We start from the raw sequence: 17960 nt of genomic DNA on the forward strand, positions 1-17960 counted from the left end.
TTTTTCAGAGATTGATTTTATTGTATTTTTTGCTCCTTCCCATATGTTTTCCACATCATTTCTATCAACATTAGATAGTTCCTCGTTTATCTTCTCTTTTACACTCGCTTTAATTCTGGGATCTCCTAGTAGTTCTGTATTTAGCCTTTTCCGAGTATTTTTCTTGGGAACAGCAGATAGTTTTATCTTGAGCTTCATTATTAGAAGAATATGGTCTGATGGGACATCTGCCCCAGGATATGTTGAGGTTTTTACTACTGACGAGCTAAAGCGCCGATTTATTAGTATGTAGTCTATTTGATTACGTACGATGTTTCCTGGACTATCCTGCGGCGATTTCCAGGTGTATAATCTTCTCGCTGGAAGGCTAAACATCGTGTTTGTCACTTTGAGGTTGAATTCTTGGCAGAACTGAATCAAACGGTCCCCTCTTTCATTTCGTTCTCCTAATCCATATGGCCCTGTTATACCGGGAACATTGAGAAGTATATACACTCAAATCAAAAATTTCTGGGCTGGTTTTCTGGGTTGACAATACTTTTTGTAAACAAAATTAGATTATGATAGTTCCTACAATCGGTATTGTTAACGATTTTTACAATATTGCGAAAATTCGAAAGTTGTTTTTGTTTTCTATGTTTGGAACAAAAGATGGTATTTTTGGATTTGGATTACAATGTTTGAACAAAACAAATACATTTTTGGAACCAAAACAGATATTTTTGTTCCAACAAAAGCGAAAAATATTTTTTTTCTGCGTGTACCCATGCTAATGTATGGCTCCGAAGCATGGATACTTGCGCAAGCAGATAAGACAGTGCTTGGTGTGTTTGAGAGAAAAATTCTTCAAAAGATCTACGGGCCGATTTGCGTAGACGGTGAATATCGACGTCGTATGAACCACGAGCTATATCAGCTGTACAAAGACATGAATATAGTTAAACATATCGAGGTGCAACGATTGCGTTGGCTAGGCCATATCATAAGAATGAGCGATGATGAACCCGCTAAAAAGGCGCATGAATACATGCCACATGGCGGTGCACGCAGAATCGGCAGGCCTAAGATTCGATGGAGCATACAAGTGGATAAAGAAATGAAAAGGCGCGGTATTCCAGAAAGCGAAGCGAAAAACAGAGAGAATTGGAGATCTTTTCTTAGTTCGGTCTATGGAACAAATGTTCTGTAATGGGCCAGCTAAGTAAGTAAGTAAAAAATGACACACAGTGTTATTTATTAAAAAAAGTATGTAAAGTATGTAAGTAGGTTCCATTTTTGTTTGATCTTTTGGGCCGTCATTATTGACTTACTCCGGAAAAAATTGTACCGTTGTAATAGGGACCGTGAAAACAACCATCTGCAAAAAATTTCAAATAGATTCGAAATGAGTCCTCAAACTGCACTTTTCCCAAATTTTGTGTGGAAGGTACCCGAAGATTGGACCAATCAGAAACTCAATGCGAGAGTTATCTTCCGGATTTTCCATTTTAGTTGGTGCCGTCCGGATTTCTTGAAGCTTTTAGGTCCTTTATCAAGGAAGTATGGACTTCCTCCGAAAAATATTGCATATATATTTTGAAGTTTCGAAATTTTAATTTTTTTTTGCACAGAATAATAAAAAACACATCTAGTCATCTGAAAATAATTAGTTTTTGTAAATAACGTTACTATTCGTTGATTGGCGCATTACCATAGTTGACACTTTTTTATGTAAAAATAAAACAGACTTCACGCAGAGAAAAAATATTTTTCGGTTTTGTTGGAACAAAAATATCTATTTTGGTTCCAAACATGTGTTTGTTTTGTACAAACATTGTAATCCAAATCCAAAAATACCATCTTTTGTTCCGAACATAGAAAACAAAAACAACTTTCGAATTTCCGCAATATTGTAAAAATCGTTAACAGTACCGATTGTAGGAACAATCATAATCTAAATTTTTTAAAAAACATATTGTCAGCCCAGAAAACCAGGTACTAAATTTTTTGATTTGAGTGTAAATACTTCTCATATACACTTTCCACACAACTTTGATATAAATATCGCGTATAATATTACGAGCATTGATGAACGCAATACATGGTTTGCTACTTTAACTAACAACAAAGACAAACAAAAAGTCACAAGCAGCCACCACAACATAAGGAATAAATAAACACCATAACAAACATGAAAAGGAAAGAAGAATGAAATAAAGAAGAATGAAACAAAACAGAAACAAATAAAAACAAGAGTCTCATTGTTGGTATACATACACACAAAAACAAAGATAAAGGCAGCCTGTCATACAAACACCACAACTCACCAAAATTGTTTTTTCAACACGGCATCGAATAGCGAGAGAAGAGAAAAAAATGTTCGAAGAAAAGAGAGAAATATTGTTCAGTTGACACAAACTATTTTTGGATTTAACAAAAACGATTGTTGGATTCACAATACTACATAAGGAATCCAACAATATGTTAACAATACATATTTTGCTCTTGGAATATTGTTGGATCAAACACATTTTTTTCTCTGTGTGTTTGTGCTGTAAAATATACAATTTTTGTTGTATTGCGTCGCTGCATAAATATACAGAAGTGAGACCAAAGTTATTATGAATCGGGAAGCTGTTAATGAGTACTTTCATAATATTTACAAAAAGAACGATGAAATTTGTAAAATTAGCATAATAATATCAATGTTTTTATGTATATTAAAAATTATTTTTTACAAATATTTTGTAAATATACTAAAACTTTTAAAAAAATGTCCAAATATGTCCACATCCAAATCGAATTTGAAAAATAGCAGGGTGTCTGTACTAATAAATTCAGAAGTCAAATCGTGCTCAAATTTGCCACAGTTAAAATAAAGTGGATTTTTCTATTTTAAGATGGGAGAATTTTTGGTAAATACCTGTTGTGTGTGACTGTACGTAGTATCCAATTGAAATAGAACGGTAATACCCACATCTATCAACGGATTTTCCTGTAAATTCATATTTAAGGGTTTCAGAGTGTAGAAAACAAGTATGTATAATTTTTTTGAAAATTGGTCCATTTTTTGTCGTAGTCCCCACATAAAAGTACCGTCCGATTTTAGATATTTTGTGGATTTTAGCGACACTTTATGACCGATTCGGCTGAAATTTGGTACTATGACCTCTTGGAAGATATGAATTCTTCTTACCAAAAATTATTAACATAGGTCAATGTTTTGGTTTAGACCCCACACAACGGGACCACCCTGTTCAACAAATTTTGGCAGTTTTTGGTCATTTCGGTCGATAAAACGTAATAATTGCTGTTTGTACACTTTTATTATAAATAATAATTAATTTCAATACAGAATGGACGTTGAAATAGTTTTGGCCAGAAAATTTGGATTTGGGACCATTGTGCTTCCTAAAGGGGACCGCAAGGACAATTTGCTGAAAGAAATTTAAAACGATCCGAGAGGAGCTCTTAAACTTCACTTTTTTCGAATTTTGTGTGGGAGGTATCCCAAGGAGTGGACCGATATAGTCCATATGCGAACCCGACCTATACCTGGCATATAAAGGTTTGGACCAAAATGATTGCTTCGAATGTTATCGTTTACACCATTTTACAGAAAAATTTTACCCAAAAAAAGTTATCCAAAGAGTGGACCAATATGGCCCATATACCAACTTTAACTTTGAATTTGATTCTAATCGATTGATCCGTTCAAGAGTTATCGTGGGCACCATCCGAACAGACAGACGGGTAGAACTATATTGAAAATATTTATTGAGAAGGTTTTGCGAGCACTAGGAATCTCAAATGTCAAATTACGGGTAGTTCCGTCAAACAATGTGTGTATCTAAAACATCGAAACATCGAAATCGGGCGGTACCGTCATATGGGGACTACACCTAAACATGGACCTATGTTAACAATTTTTGGCGAAGAAGTGCTGTGATCCCTAAGAACCTCAAATGTTAAATTACAACTAGTTCGGTTAAAAATTTTAGCTTAAATCCACAAAACACAGAAAATCGGGCGGTACCGTTATATGGGGGCTATAACTAAACATATGATCCCTAAGAAACTTGAATGTCAAATTACAGCTGGTTCGGTTAAAAATTGTAGCTAAAATCCTCAAAACACCGAAAATCTTAAGGTACCGTTATAATGGGCCTATACCTAAACATCGACCAACAGTGGTGGCCAATACATTTGCAACAAAATTGTACGTTTTAAAACATTTTCTGGAATTTTTTTTAAGCAAAATTAGGCGTTTTTTGCAATTATTTGTAGTTTAATGCTTCAAGTATAAGAGAATAAAAAACAAAACAAACAGAAAATAAAAAGTTTTGACACGATATCCAACAAAAATTATGAAAAAATATGAAAATACAAAAAACGCCTTAAAATTTATTGGTCAAAACATATGCAACTAAAATAAAAAAATAAAAATATCATTTTTAATATGATTCAAATTATTTGCTTTTTGTTTTGGGAATTTTGAAAGTGAGTAAAAAAGCACTAAATTTGTTGAAACCTTTTCTTTTTTTGTGAAGCCTGTGCTTTTTCCGGAAATGTCTATACAAAAAATGTTTGCTGTAAATTATCATCTGACGGGCTTTCTAAAACGTTTTGCCTTTATAGAATCAGGAATTTCCAATGAGATCGCCCGTTATAACGTCAATAGATCAGTAATACTCACTTTGATGCGGGTCCGATCCCAACGTTCATATGTTTTTAGAGACCCAGACTTCTGACTTTTGCTAATAAACGATATAACTTCACTCTGGACTCGGCATTTTATTAAATCCAAAATATAACCCCCAGTTTATGTATTTCGAAACGAAAATGTGTGCGCATGAAAGACACCCAAACTTTAGTTTTTAAATATTATTTCATTTGCTTTTGCTTCAAAACAAAAAACAAATTTGAAATACACACTCAAATTTGGTAGTTTTTCTTCCGCATTCGTTTTCTTATCGACATACATAAACAGGCCCTAAATGTCAAGAAATTCCATTCCATTATTTTCTAAGTTTCTGACTTTTGTACCCATGCTCATGCCCCTCTCCTAGACCTAAGAAGAACTCATACAAACAAAACTCACCAACATTGTTTTTTCACCACGGGAAGAGAATAAAATTGTCGAAGAAAAGAGAATAATATTGTCCAGTGGACTAAAACTATTGTTGGATATGACAAAAACAATTTTTGTAATTGACAAAAACGATTGTTGGAGTCACAAGACTACATACGGAATCTAACCATATCTTTAAAACACATGTTTTGCTCTTCGAATATTGTTGGATCAATCATATTTTTTCTCTCAGTTCACTGTAGTTTCAGAATTGACTGTTGTTTTAGAATTAACGGTAGGTAATACTTACTATCAAGGTAATACTTACTTACTATCATGGTTTGTCTGTTCATTTCTCCCACCTTCCCCTTAAAAATACAAATAAATAAACAATAAAATTATTTTTATATGTAGATGTATATATATTTATTTTGTATATATTTCAAAAATTTATAAATATGTTAAGGTGAGAATTAACATAATTTGCCTGCTTAGCTTAGCTGTTATGCAATTGGAATATGAGAATTAATAAACAAAATCGATTTTAAAAATATGTATGAGTACTAAAATTCATTTATTTCAAGTACGCGAAATTGGAATTATCAACAGAATTCAACTTACAACATAAAATCCTTAAAATACAATGGACTAACTTATAAATAATTATAAATTAACAATAGTGAGGGTATAATATCATTGTAACTATTACAAGCAAATTGAAATTATTATTTATTTATACTAATTATAGAGACATATATTTAGTATGGAGGGGAGGAGGGGCAGGAATCAAAAGCACAGGCCAATCAAAGTTATGAGACATTTGAGAAAAACATAGATTTTTTCCGCAAATGCAAATATTCAAAAAATAATGAATGTTTCAACCACTCTTTAGCAATGAGATCATACACGTTGTTCATAGAAATGTTAAAAGTTAGCTGAAAAAAAATAACTTAAGAATTGGCATCCATAATGTGGATAAATAATGCACCTTGACAGGCAAATTACTAAACAAATGCGGATAATTTCTTGGCGAATTATCAATATTTTTTGATGAAATATCCACCAATTATCCAATAAATTTTCCAGCATCATGGAATACCTTAAACACCTCGGGTGGGTAGGAGATCCACTAGAGTTTATAGATTTGTGCGATTTGAGTTGGCCTGTGACGCATTGCAAACAAATTTCTTCTCCTTCTCATTTTATTCTTCATTCATTATATTTTTTGTGATTTTGTGTTTTGTTTTAGTATAAATGTTTTTTTTTATTTTCTTCATTCATATAAATTTCCAGATTACGAATCTTGTTGTTTGTTGTTTGATGTTTATAGTTTACATTTAAATTAATTTGCATGCTACAAATACGACGGACAATTACTACTACAACATTTACGGGTGTTCAAAATGTATGAATACTTCCAATTTTCATCATTGAATTAGGATAGAGGTACATGCTACCATAAGTTCTATAATTTGATTTCGGAGTCTCGGTGGTGAGAAAACTTCACCAAAAATTGTCAGCAGAATATTACGGTTTGGCATATGCCCAAGGTATCCACAAAAAAACGCGATTTTCGCATAACAAAACCGTAAAAATTCACAAAAAATTGGAAGGTACAGTTCTATATAGCCTGTATCGAAACCTAGATATGTGCTGACCATTACCGCTTTTTCGATTCCATAATGTGGCGGAAACCTCAAACAAATATTCGGCTCCGTTAAAATATTTTAGAAGCTCTCCGAACAGTTTAGAACAAATAGAGGTTTCTGATTGAAGAAAGCTTTGCGTGTGATATTTTTAATATTCAATTACCAAATAACTGCCTTATATATGTATGTGGTAATTTTTGGTAGCCGTAACTACTTACAATTATTCGAACAAGGATCTGTCAACTGAAATAAGTAGTAATTATATGGCCACTAAAAGTCATCATTGTGGCTCCCGGTCTTATAAAGTCCTGAGAAGTTGGCTCAGACTATCATGCAATCATCGTCTCCGTTAACAGGCCACCCAACCGATTTTATAAACACGGACTGGAAAACTTTGGCAAGGGTTCAGAGATTTCACAAATCACCGATTCAAAAAGCTAGGCCAGCTGAGAGAAATTTACGAAACATCATAACTGTAGCTGCTGTCTATATACCAGCTGGTCGAATAGCCAAAATCAAATTTCCTAACAAAGGCAACGGGAATCGTACTACACCGTGTAAGAGCCCTCTCAGCAGAGGAGGTAATACCACAATTTACGATGAGCGATGCTTTGGATGTTATCCGAAACGTGAAATCATTCAAAGCATTAGATTCATACAGAATCACAGAGTGACGGAAATGCTAAGGCAAGCAGGTGTCCTCAATCTATTGTTAGCCCCCTGCACGCCTGGAATATTGACAGGGTGGTACCGCTGCTGAAGTCCTGCAAGCATGTCAGCAGGGAAGAATCATACCTACCGATTTCCCTCCTCTCGCCAGTAGTAACAATTCTAAAAACACTAATCCTCCCCATGATAAGAAGTAGTTTCCCAGTTGCCCAACATCAGCAAGGATTACAGAAAATCCACAGTACCACAACAACATTACAAGCCATCTCAGCACATATCATGGCGGCTCTTACGAAGGCCTTAGATACCGTTAACCTTGCCAAGCCGTTTTAAGACGTAGAGAAGACTTCCCTCCAGCCGGGTTTGAAATGTTGGATATTCAAATATGTGTATGTATGGAGCCAATCGTATGTGGAAATCAGAAATATGATGGCTATTACGCGTAGTGAGAAACAGGGAGTTCATCAAAATGGGGTGTTATCACCGAAACTGCTTACGTTCCACCTTTCTGAAATCCAACACCCTCCGGATGATTGGACGTTATTGGCGCCTGGACCTACCGTCTATTACAGATGTGGTAGGTTAAATAAATAGCTGAGGAATATAAAAATATACGCCGTTCTATCCACTCCCACACTGTTCACCACATGGACGACACCCTCTGAAAATATTGCTGATTTCGTTTACCAAGTACTCCAAAATATTGATTGTAAGATTCCATAATTCTTTTAAGTTGTCCGCGCTATTTGCTACAAGATCAAAAGTAGGAACAAGGTCCTGATGACGCTGCCCGGTGGCACTTTGGGTGCAGTCGAAGAAACTTTGTTGATCTCCTACCACACAATAGACCGGTTTTTGGTAAGCTATGTGGCTTTAGTGTGGTATGCCAATGTTAGAACTACGCAGTGGCAGAATGATCAAACATGCGAGAATGCCGGCCTGAGAATTGGAACAGAGTACCTCCTCGTGACACCATCTTCATCAGGAAGCGGTACATCAACACAACTAGATGTTGTCAACGCAGTGCCTGCTTGGTTGTAAAAGCCGTGAGGATCTGCGGTACCTCCCGATTTTCAGTATTTTTAAGGTTTTAGCATCATTATCCCATGGAAATTACCACAATTTGGTATTTAATCTTCGTTGAGGCAAACAAAAAAATAGTTTTTTGTGTTCGTTAGGACTGCAAACATTTCTCAAGAAATTTGTCGGTACAGGCCCACGTTTTGCTATAGCCTCCATAAAACTATCGGGCATGTTCTGAAATTCACCGTGCATCCATTTCACATCGCACATGCACTTCACCTGTGAAAGCAATTGCTGTTCTGTATTTCACGTGAAAAGAGCTTTCATATTTCACGAAAGAACTTTGGAAAGCTTTATTACAGCTTTCAAACTATACCAATAACAATGAGAAAAATATCAGTCTGTGTTGGCGCATCAACGAATACACATGAGTGTGTGGGTATGTACGCTTTGTTCTTTTGATTGTTTACGAAGCAGACGTAAACAAAGAAACGACCTCTTACAAGAGCGCGTACATGTTGAATTTAGTACTTCAAGAACAAATACATTTTTAAATCAAATTTTGTTAAGAAAATTAAATATTTTTTTTAAATGCTCATAGAAAACAAATTAAATTTTAGTTCTATGCAGTTTTTTGTAGAAATTTTCAATTATTTTTATTAAAAAATAAGGATTCACTCAGCTCTCGCCATCAAAATTTCAGTGTGAGGAATACACCCCAACTAGGTGTAAAGTGTGTTGCAGAAGAGCTTTAGGTGTGTTCGATACACGTGAGGTGCAGAGGTGAATGCCAGAACATGCCCGTATATCTCCCCGATTTTCGGTATTTGTACGGTTTTAGCCTCATTATCACACCGAAATGGCTGAAATTTGGCATTTGGTCTTGGTTGTGGGTAATGAAGACCTAGGTCCAGTTGAAATTTGCTATTATGTCCGCGATGGGTGATAAACCATTCCCGCAGAGAATGATCGGTACAGGTCCACATTTTTGTTTATAAATATATTCCCACATAGAACGGTACCTCCCGATTTTCGGTAGGTTGAACATTTTAGCCACATTATTCAACCGAAATGGTAAACATTTGATATTTAGTCACCCTTGGAGCTACAATATATTTCTGCACAGAATTGTGGGTATAGGTCAACGTTTTTATATATAGTTCCTATAGAAATGTTCCGCCGGATTGTTGGCATAAGCATTTAACCTTATTATTCAACCGAATTAGACATCATGAGTCGGTCCATAAAAATAGTAAAGAGTGAAAGTCTATTTTTAGTTCGACTTATGGGACAAATGTTCTGTATTGGGCCAGGCTCTAGCATATACCCTATATAATGGTCCCTTCAGAGTGAAAAGTGAAAACCTTGACCAAGAAAACTTGGTTATGAGCTTGCCGATTTCTTGAATGATAGACAGTACAGCAAAGCCCTTAATTAATGGTACTTTTCGGTTACAAGTATTTTGAAGGTTTTAGCTTAACACTGGTGATCCAACAAGAGGTACTTTTTTCAACAGCCTTTTTTGACAGATCACACGTGAGTGAATTTGAAGAAAAGCCACTTGAAGAGATTTAAGAGCTGCCACTTCATCCAGAGAAAAATAATGGTTTGTGGGTCGGTGGAATCGTGGGACCCTATTTCATCAAAATGATGCCGGTTAGGACTTCATCGTCAATGGCGACCGTTATTTCGCCGTTATAACCGACTATTTGTTGTCTGAAATTAAAACTCGTAATCTCGGCGACATTTTGTTTCAAGAAAGAACATTTCGGTGAGCACTTTTTGGACCAGTCGATTGGCCACCAAGATCATCTCATATCACTCCGTTAGACTTTTTCCTGTGAGAATATGTAAAGTCAAAATTGTATGCTAATAAATCTGCTTCGATTCCGGTCTTGGGGGAAAACATCATACGCCAGTTACCAGTCGAAAAGCTTGAACGAGTCATTGAAAATTGGACTCAACGGATGGACCGTCTGAGATGGTCATGGAATGTTATTTCAAATGATAATAAACATTCTCCATACAATTTGGTTTTTCTGCGTGTTTTTCTTTAAACAAAGTGGGAATCTTTAAATGGATCATCCTTTATTTTCGTTTGTCAGAAAAATTATCCGTAAAATTATTGACTTATGTGAATTTATAAGCAAACGAATTGAGATGCTAAAATTGTGTACAGATGCATTTATGTTTACAGGCAGGCTAAGTTGGAAGAAGGGCTAATTTGTCCACGTTTTGGAATAGGACCAAATATAACGGTACCGCCGGATTTCAGGCATTTTGAAGTTTTTATCGACATTTCGGTACAAATTGGATGTAATTTTGCATCTATAATTCAAAATGGTCAGAAAACTTTTCAACCAAATATTGGAATAGCCTCCATATAACGGAACCGACATATTTGAGTTATTTTGGAATTTTTAACGATGTTTTCAGCCAACATTTGAAGTGGTGTGACATTTAGGTTCAAAGTCGTTAAAAAACTTCTAAACCAAAAATTGTGGACCACGTTTTGGAGTACCCCCCCATAGTACAGAACCGCCAGAATTGAGATATTTGGAAGTTTTTAAAGACAAATTGGAAGTAATTTGAAATTTATAGTTTCTAGTGGTCAAAAAACTTCTCCACCAAAAATTGTTGTCATAGGTCAACGTTTTACAATAACCCCCATATAGCGATACCGCACGATTTCAGGTTTTTTTGAATTTTCTATCGACGTTTTCGGACCAAAATGAATGTAATTTGCCTTTTAGTGTTAAACTTCTTCACCAACAATTATGATATCTGTCCACGTTTTGGAATAGCACCCATATATCGAAATTGCCCGATTTCAGGGTTTTTTTTTTAATTTTTATCGATGTTTTCGGTCCAAATTGGATGTAGTTGGCATTTTGAGTTCGCAATGGTCAAAAAACGTCTCCACCAAGAACTATAGACATTGGCCACATTTTGGAATAGCCCCCATATAACGGTACTAACTGCATTCAGGTATTTTGACATTTTGATCGACTTTTTCGACCCAAATTAGATGTAGTTTGGCATTTAGGGTTCGAAATGGTCAACAATTCTGGACATAAGAAAATTAAGTATTCCATTTTAATTCAGAATATTTCAGATGGTATACAAAGTTCGGACATTCGAATCTAACCACTGGTTTCACTTGTTTATAAATACATATTTCTGAGCTCAGTCATTCATTTGATTTATCATTCATTTCCATTGTATTCATACATTTTTTATGAACATTTACCCTCTCTATATACATTTATGTTTGTATGTATTATTGAAATGTAGTAGTTTTTCTTGTCTTAAATAGTGTAATGTAGTCTCTGTATGTATGTTTGTATATAATAAGTTTTATAATTTTCTGATAATACTTTTTGTTCTGTTACTTGCTTTTGCATTTCTTTATTTTTATTTTTTTTTTTTGCAATTATGCATGATATATTAATGAAGGCGAGTAATGTTGTTATTGTTTTCTTAGTTTTCCTTGTAGCGCAGAAAATAAAATATAAGGAAAACTTGATGATAACATGGATATTTTTGTAATTTGGGAGGGGGTGTATTTGGACAGGATTTAATATTGTACATTAGTGGATTTTGGTTTGCAATTTGTTTGTCTTTCTTTCTTTTGAAGGCGAATTAACAGGTTGCTGCTATTATGGTTTTGTTGTTGTGGTTGCAGATTTGAAAATCTGTGTGGAGTTTATGCGAAAATATATCTTCTTCATTGTGTGTGCGTTAATCAAATAACAATAAGTGTACTTTGTTTAATAATAATAATAATTATAATTGTTGTTAAACTATAGTAACTGTTGGTTTTAGATTGTTATTATGATGATGATGGTGATTGTGATGATGATGATGTTGTTGATGATATTGATGCTGTTGGTATTTCTGCGTATGCTGTGCAGGTGACACTGTCGTTGTCTGGGCTAACAATTCATTGGCTTTCATTATATCCTGTAATTGTGTAGAACTATGAGTAGTAGTTGTTTGGTGTTGGCTTTCCGTTTGGCATTTCCCATTTGTAATGGGGTTGTTGCTTTGGATATCACTCGGTTTTCCATTACTATGTTTTCCATTACTGTTTTTATTATTATTAATGATAAAGTTATTTGTTGAATCTTCCTCATTTTCTTGATGTGTCTTGTTAACACAACCACTGCTACTCCACTGTTTTAGAGGATCTCCAATGAGGGTTATTTTAACCGGTTTATATGTTGGGGCCATTTGTTTTTCCCAAGCAATTGATGCCCTACGTGTTGGTGTGGTTGTTGTAGTCGCCGAATTCACTATGGGTTGTTGTGAAAACATTTGTTGATTATAATTCGATAATGTTGTTGAAATGACAGTATGGCGACGTATCTGATTATTGTTTGCCAAATTATTTTGATTTTGTTGCCCAGAATTGTGGTGATGTTGAATAACCGTAGCGCCATTTATGGCCGGAAAATATGTGGTATAACTTGTATATTCCGGCTTACTTCTAAATTGAAATATAAATGCAATTAAATAAGAAAACAATGAAAATAAATATTAGTTTTCATTAAAAAACAATTTTACACATAAGAATCACACAGAGACAAACAACGCAATATATAACTAGGTGGAGTTGTTGTTGTTGGGAAAATGTCTTGAGGAAATGGGATACATATTTAATTGCATGCTCTCTATGTCACATAAAAACACACTTAACAAATTGTTAATATGTTAGTTAGAAATTATTGTTATGAAATTTACCTCAAATTTCTATATTTATTTTGCAGCATGCAATTAAAATTTTTCAATACTTATAAGTACTATCTTAATTGTTATACAATAATTATAGCACATACATTATGTACATTATACAAATAATTCATTTATATATGATTATTACATATGAACAACAATTAATTTGAAGAAGGTTGGTTGTGGGTATAAGCTCTCCGAATGGAATATTAAAAGCGATCTTTAAATTTACACCGATTCGAACTAAATTTGACAATTGTATCGCAGCGAATAATTTTCGACGAAGTAATGATTTTTTTCTTGCAGCCGTATAACCAAAATGTTACGATAGACAAGTAAGAACGACGTTAAGTTCGACCGGGCCGAGTTGTACGGAATAATTAGTTTGGAATAATTAGTTTTCTTTCAGTTACAAAAGTATCAATGTCCACAATTTTAGGTGGAATATTCTTTGACCACTGGGAACCCCCAAATACCTAATTTTCGGTCAGCTAACAACTTGAAAATACCGGAAATCATGTGCAACCACTTTGTCCGCTGAATGTACGGGTTTCCATTCCCAAGCCTGTTCACATCAAATGGCATAATACCTTAGTAATGTTGGCGATATTTCCTGAGTATTTCAGCCATTAAAAACTTCTATACATGTGGCAACTTAGGACACGCCTTTCGGATTCGGCGATAAAAACTACGTCACATATCAATAACAAGAATCCATAGATATAAGATAAGCCCCACTTGTCCCTACTGGGATATATGTGGAACAATTATATAAATTATACATTTCTAAATAATATGCCAAAATTGTGAATTTTCTCATTGATTAGCATCTCCTGCTAAATATTTAAATTGTCTTTAAATTTCAGGTTCCTTTTTGAAATGCACCTAATATAAATAAATATATATACAATGCAATTTGCCATATCCCTGATATTTGTCAGTAAGAGAGACAGATGAACGGACAGGGCTAAATTTACTCCAAATTGTCTGAAACGAATTTCGTCCAACCATACTTGCGGTCCAAAACCATTACATCTTTGGTCGTATTTTGTCGTATTTATCCTAAAGGCTGAGGGTATGCTGTAATATTTGTATAAAAATCCAATTAGACAACTGAACTGAAAATTTCTCTGTCATGAGAGAGACAATTTGTAGTATGGGATGAAATTGTGGTTCTCTACACAAAACCCATTATATATTATGCAGTAGGCCCGTTATCTAGCAGACACATTATTGCAATTTGCATCAGGGGAAATGTCAGTAGTTATTTTTCCATATGTAGGCTACTTTGCCGATATATGCCATCCAGGACTTAAAATATGGACCAAAAATAAAATTTTTATATTTTTCGTACAAAAGTAATGGTCCATTTAACCCACTAGATAATATGGGAGCATCATTCAAAATTGTAGGCATGTTCTTCGATCTAAACTCTTACATCGTGCAAAATTTCGTTACTACTGAGCTATAATTGCGACCTCTAGCGTGCTTCTGATTATACTACAAACAAATAACTGAATATATTTGGCTGTAACTTTGTTATCTGTTCACGTAAATCAACATAATTGGCATCAACGGCAACGTCAAGCGTTCCTCTTCCAAGTATTGTTACTTGCCCAGAATGTCTCTTCCAAGAATAAAGATATAAGCTGTATATTAAAAATTTTCACAATTTTCACACAAAAGTTGTGGTCCATTTAACCCTCTAAAAATTATTTTATCGCCATCTCATATTGCAAGCTTCTTCTTTGTCATATACTATTACCTTATTTAAAATTTCGCGTTGATCAGACTATTATTGCGACCTACAGAGCCGCTACAAAATTGGATACAAATTATGTTTTTGGTCCATTTCACCCGCTAACTATTTCACGATCATCGCCAATAACAATAGGTGTCTATTCTGGTCTAAGCCCGCCCTCCATGCAAAATTTTGTGACGATCGGTCCATAATTGCGGCCTGGAGTTTGTTTACAATTTATAATGGACAGACGGACGGACGGACACACATGTCAAAATCGCTTTATCTCGTCGAGATATGAAGATTGGTATACCACATTGGGGGTCTCCGACGAATATTTCGCGGTGTTACATGAATTTTTTCCAAAACAAACTTATAATACCCTTTCCACATAGTGGTGTAGGGTATAAAAACTTGAAATAGTTGGTACTGTTATATGGGCCATAGCAAAACGTACCATAGAATTTTTAATTGAGAAGTTTGTTGGCCAATGGGAACTCTAATTGCCAAATTACAGCCAACTTAAGCCTAAAATGTAGATATTAACTTCGAAATACCGGTATATGGGGGCTATAGCAAAACGTGGACCTATGCCTTAAAGTCTTTGTGGAAAAGTTTGGGAGACTCCATTCATGCCTACATTTCTAATTGCAGCAAATTGAGGCAGATACAAATTTCAAATTACTGAAGTCGGTTGGTACTGATCTATGGGGGTTATTCCAAAGAATTGACTTTTGTCCAAAACTTTTTAATGCAAAAGTTTTCTGACCCCCAACCGAACCTCAAATGTCAAATTACAGCTAATTCGGTAATGTAGCTAAAAACATTAAAAAAACACGAAATCAGGCGATACCGTTTGTGCTATACCCAAAACGTGGACCTATGTTCACAATTTTTGGTGGAGAGGTTTTTGTATAACTGAGAACCCTATACGTAAAAGTATTAGCTAATTCGATCTGAAAATGTAGCTAAAAACGTCAAAATACCTGAAATCGGGCGGTACCGTCATCCGGGCCTATTCTAAAACTTGGACCTATGTACGTGCATATTTTTTATGGAGGAGTTTCTGTATCATTGAGAACACTAAACGCCAAATTATAGCTAATACGCTCTGAAAATAGAGCTAAAACGTCGTAGCAGTAAAGTGTGGGACTGCCTGGGTAGAGAGTTGCTGAATGTGTACATTAGGGGTATGACTTTTTTAAAACCTCGTATACCTGTATCTTATTTTGATGAGCTTTTACCTAAGAATTGGTAAAAACTTAATTATGAGGTGATTCGATAAAAAAAGCTCACACACAAAACGCTTTTAAAATTTTTATATATGAGATTTTCTGAAAATTTTTGGAGTCACCTTTTTTAATAATTAGATGTAATAAACGTTATTTATGGCATTAATAGGCAAATGTTCATCCATTCACGCTACAGGAAATCATGTTTGATAAAAAAAAGTCAAAAAGTCATAACTTTACTGTACATACCGCCGTTCAATAACTGTGTCTTGCATTATGTGCCCGACATTAGTTCTCTATGGGAGGGCAATAATCGTCAGGTGCTAGGGGACTTCAATGCTCACCATGAGCTTAGCTCAGACTACTTTCCTATTATCGTCTCCGTTAAAAGATCATCCGACTTCATCTTATCGCCGTACTTTTCTGAAGCATGGAAAATCCGATTAGCAGGGGTTCTATGCGTGTTATTTTAACCTGCAATTCAAAGAGCACACCGATAGTGATAGTGCCTAGAAGAGCGTGCTACGTCGCATGGGTTCCGGAAAATGCACAGGACCACAACAGCATTATACGTCATATCACCACATATCAGTCGAAGGCTGAAGCAGAACAGGCCGAGCGATCAAACAGTCATGGTGGTTCTTGAACTATCAAAGGCCTTCGATACGGTCAACCATGCCAAACTGTTCGAGGACTTAGTCCATAATTACTTCCAGCCATGTTTTAAACGTTGGATAATCAACTATATGTGTGGACGTAAGTCGTTAACGGAATTCAGAACTTAGAAACCTAAGAGCTACAGAATGAAAGTGAAGTTCCCCTAGGCGGATTGATATCACCGGAACTGCTTAACCTCCAACTTTCCTAAATTCCACACCATCCAGATGGCATAAATATCTAAATAGCTGACTTAGTGCAATTCTTTCATCCGACGAATATGAGAGTATCACCGCTAAAACCACCGCCAAACTGTTGGCCACCTGGACGGCTGACATGATGCTCCTCTTGAACATAGTGTATGGTGTAAGGATTCCAACCACTATTTGCCCCAAGATATTGGATGTAACTTTTGATAGAATATTTAAGTCACAGCTATTTACGACAATATCAGAAGTAGGAACAAGGTCCTCGAGGCGCTGGCCGGCATCGCTAGGGTGCAGATAAAGAAATCTGGTTTACCTCTTTTTACCTACGCTGTGGAAGAATATTCAAACCTACTAGAATGCCACCTGAAGACTGCAACAGAGTGGCTCCTCATGACACCAGTGCTTCAGCAAAGGAATATGTAGTAGATGCTGTACCTGCTTGGGTGTTAGCGCCGTGAGCCTCCCTGGCTTAACCTAGTGAACAGGCTTCGCATGTTTAAATCATCCGCGCAAGTCATAGCTTTTTGCAACAAGACCTGAAGTAGGAATGAGATCCTCAATTCGCAGTGGAAGAATATTCAAACCTGTTAGAATGCCGACCTGAGGACCACAACAGCGTGCCTCCTTAAGACACCTGTGGACCATCTTCATGAGGAGCAAATATTTAACAGGTGCATCAGCACAACAAGATGTCGTTCATGCAGTACCTGCTTGGCTATAACCGCTATGGGCATCCCTGCCACAATCTAGTGGGCAGCCATGGCCAACCAAGGTGCGTCAGGAGAAATCGTCATGATCTAGAGAATCAGATAACTAAAAAAATGATATAGGAACGAACGTATTTGTGTTGCTACAACAACAGCTTGGTACCCCTGTAGGCCTATTCTGTAAATTTTTAACAACTTTACTCATTGTTTATTTTACAACAATTTCATTTGTTTGTTTTGTATTTGTTACAAAAACAAAAAATTTCTTTTCAATCGATAAAAGTTACAG

At 35.4% G+C, this 17960-nt stretch overlaps 1 protein-coding gene across 32 annotated transcripts in view; it reads right to left on the bottom strand.

Annotated features, from left to right (window-relative positions):
- Positions 1-5451: 5451 nt before the first annotated feature.
- LOC141402734 (uncharacterized) overlaps positions 5452-17960 on the bottom strand; it is a 313145-nt gene continuing 300636 nt past the window's right edge. For 12 of the 32 annotated variants that reach the window (XM_073984627.1, XM_073984625.1, XM_073984624.1 and 9 more), the window contains one exon: positions 5452-12880. In XM_073984627.1, coding sequence (XP_073840728.1) covers positions 12190-12880 — 691 coding nt within the window. In that variant the 3' untranslated portion in view covers positions 5452-12189. The remainder of the gene's footprint in view (positions 12881-17960) is intronic. The other 20 variants (XM_073984639.1, XM_073984637.1, XM_073984631.1 and 17 more) reach the window with 4 other exon arrangements.

Source organism: Musca autumnalis, unplaced genomic scaffold (genome assembly GCF_047663935.1).
Source record: "Musca autumnalis isolate F117 unplaced genomic scaffold, ASM4766393v1 scaffold_4, whole genome shotgun sequence".
NCBI lineage: Eukaryota > Metazoa > Arthropoda > Insecta > Diptera > Muscidae > Musca > Musca autumnalis.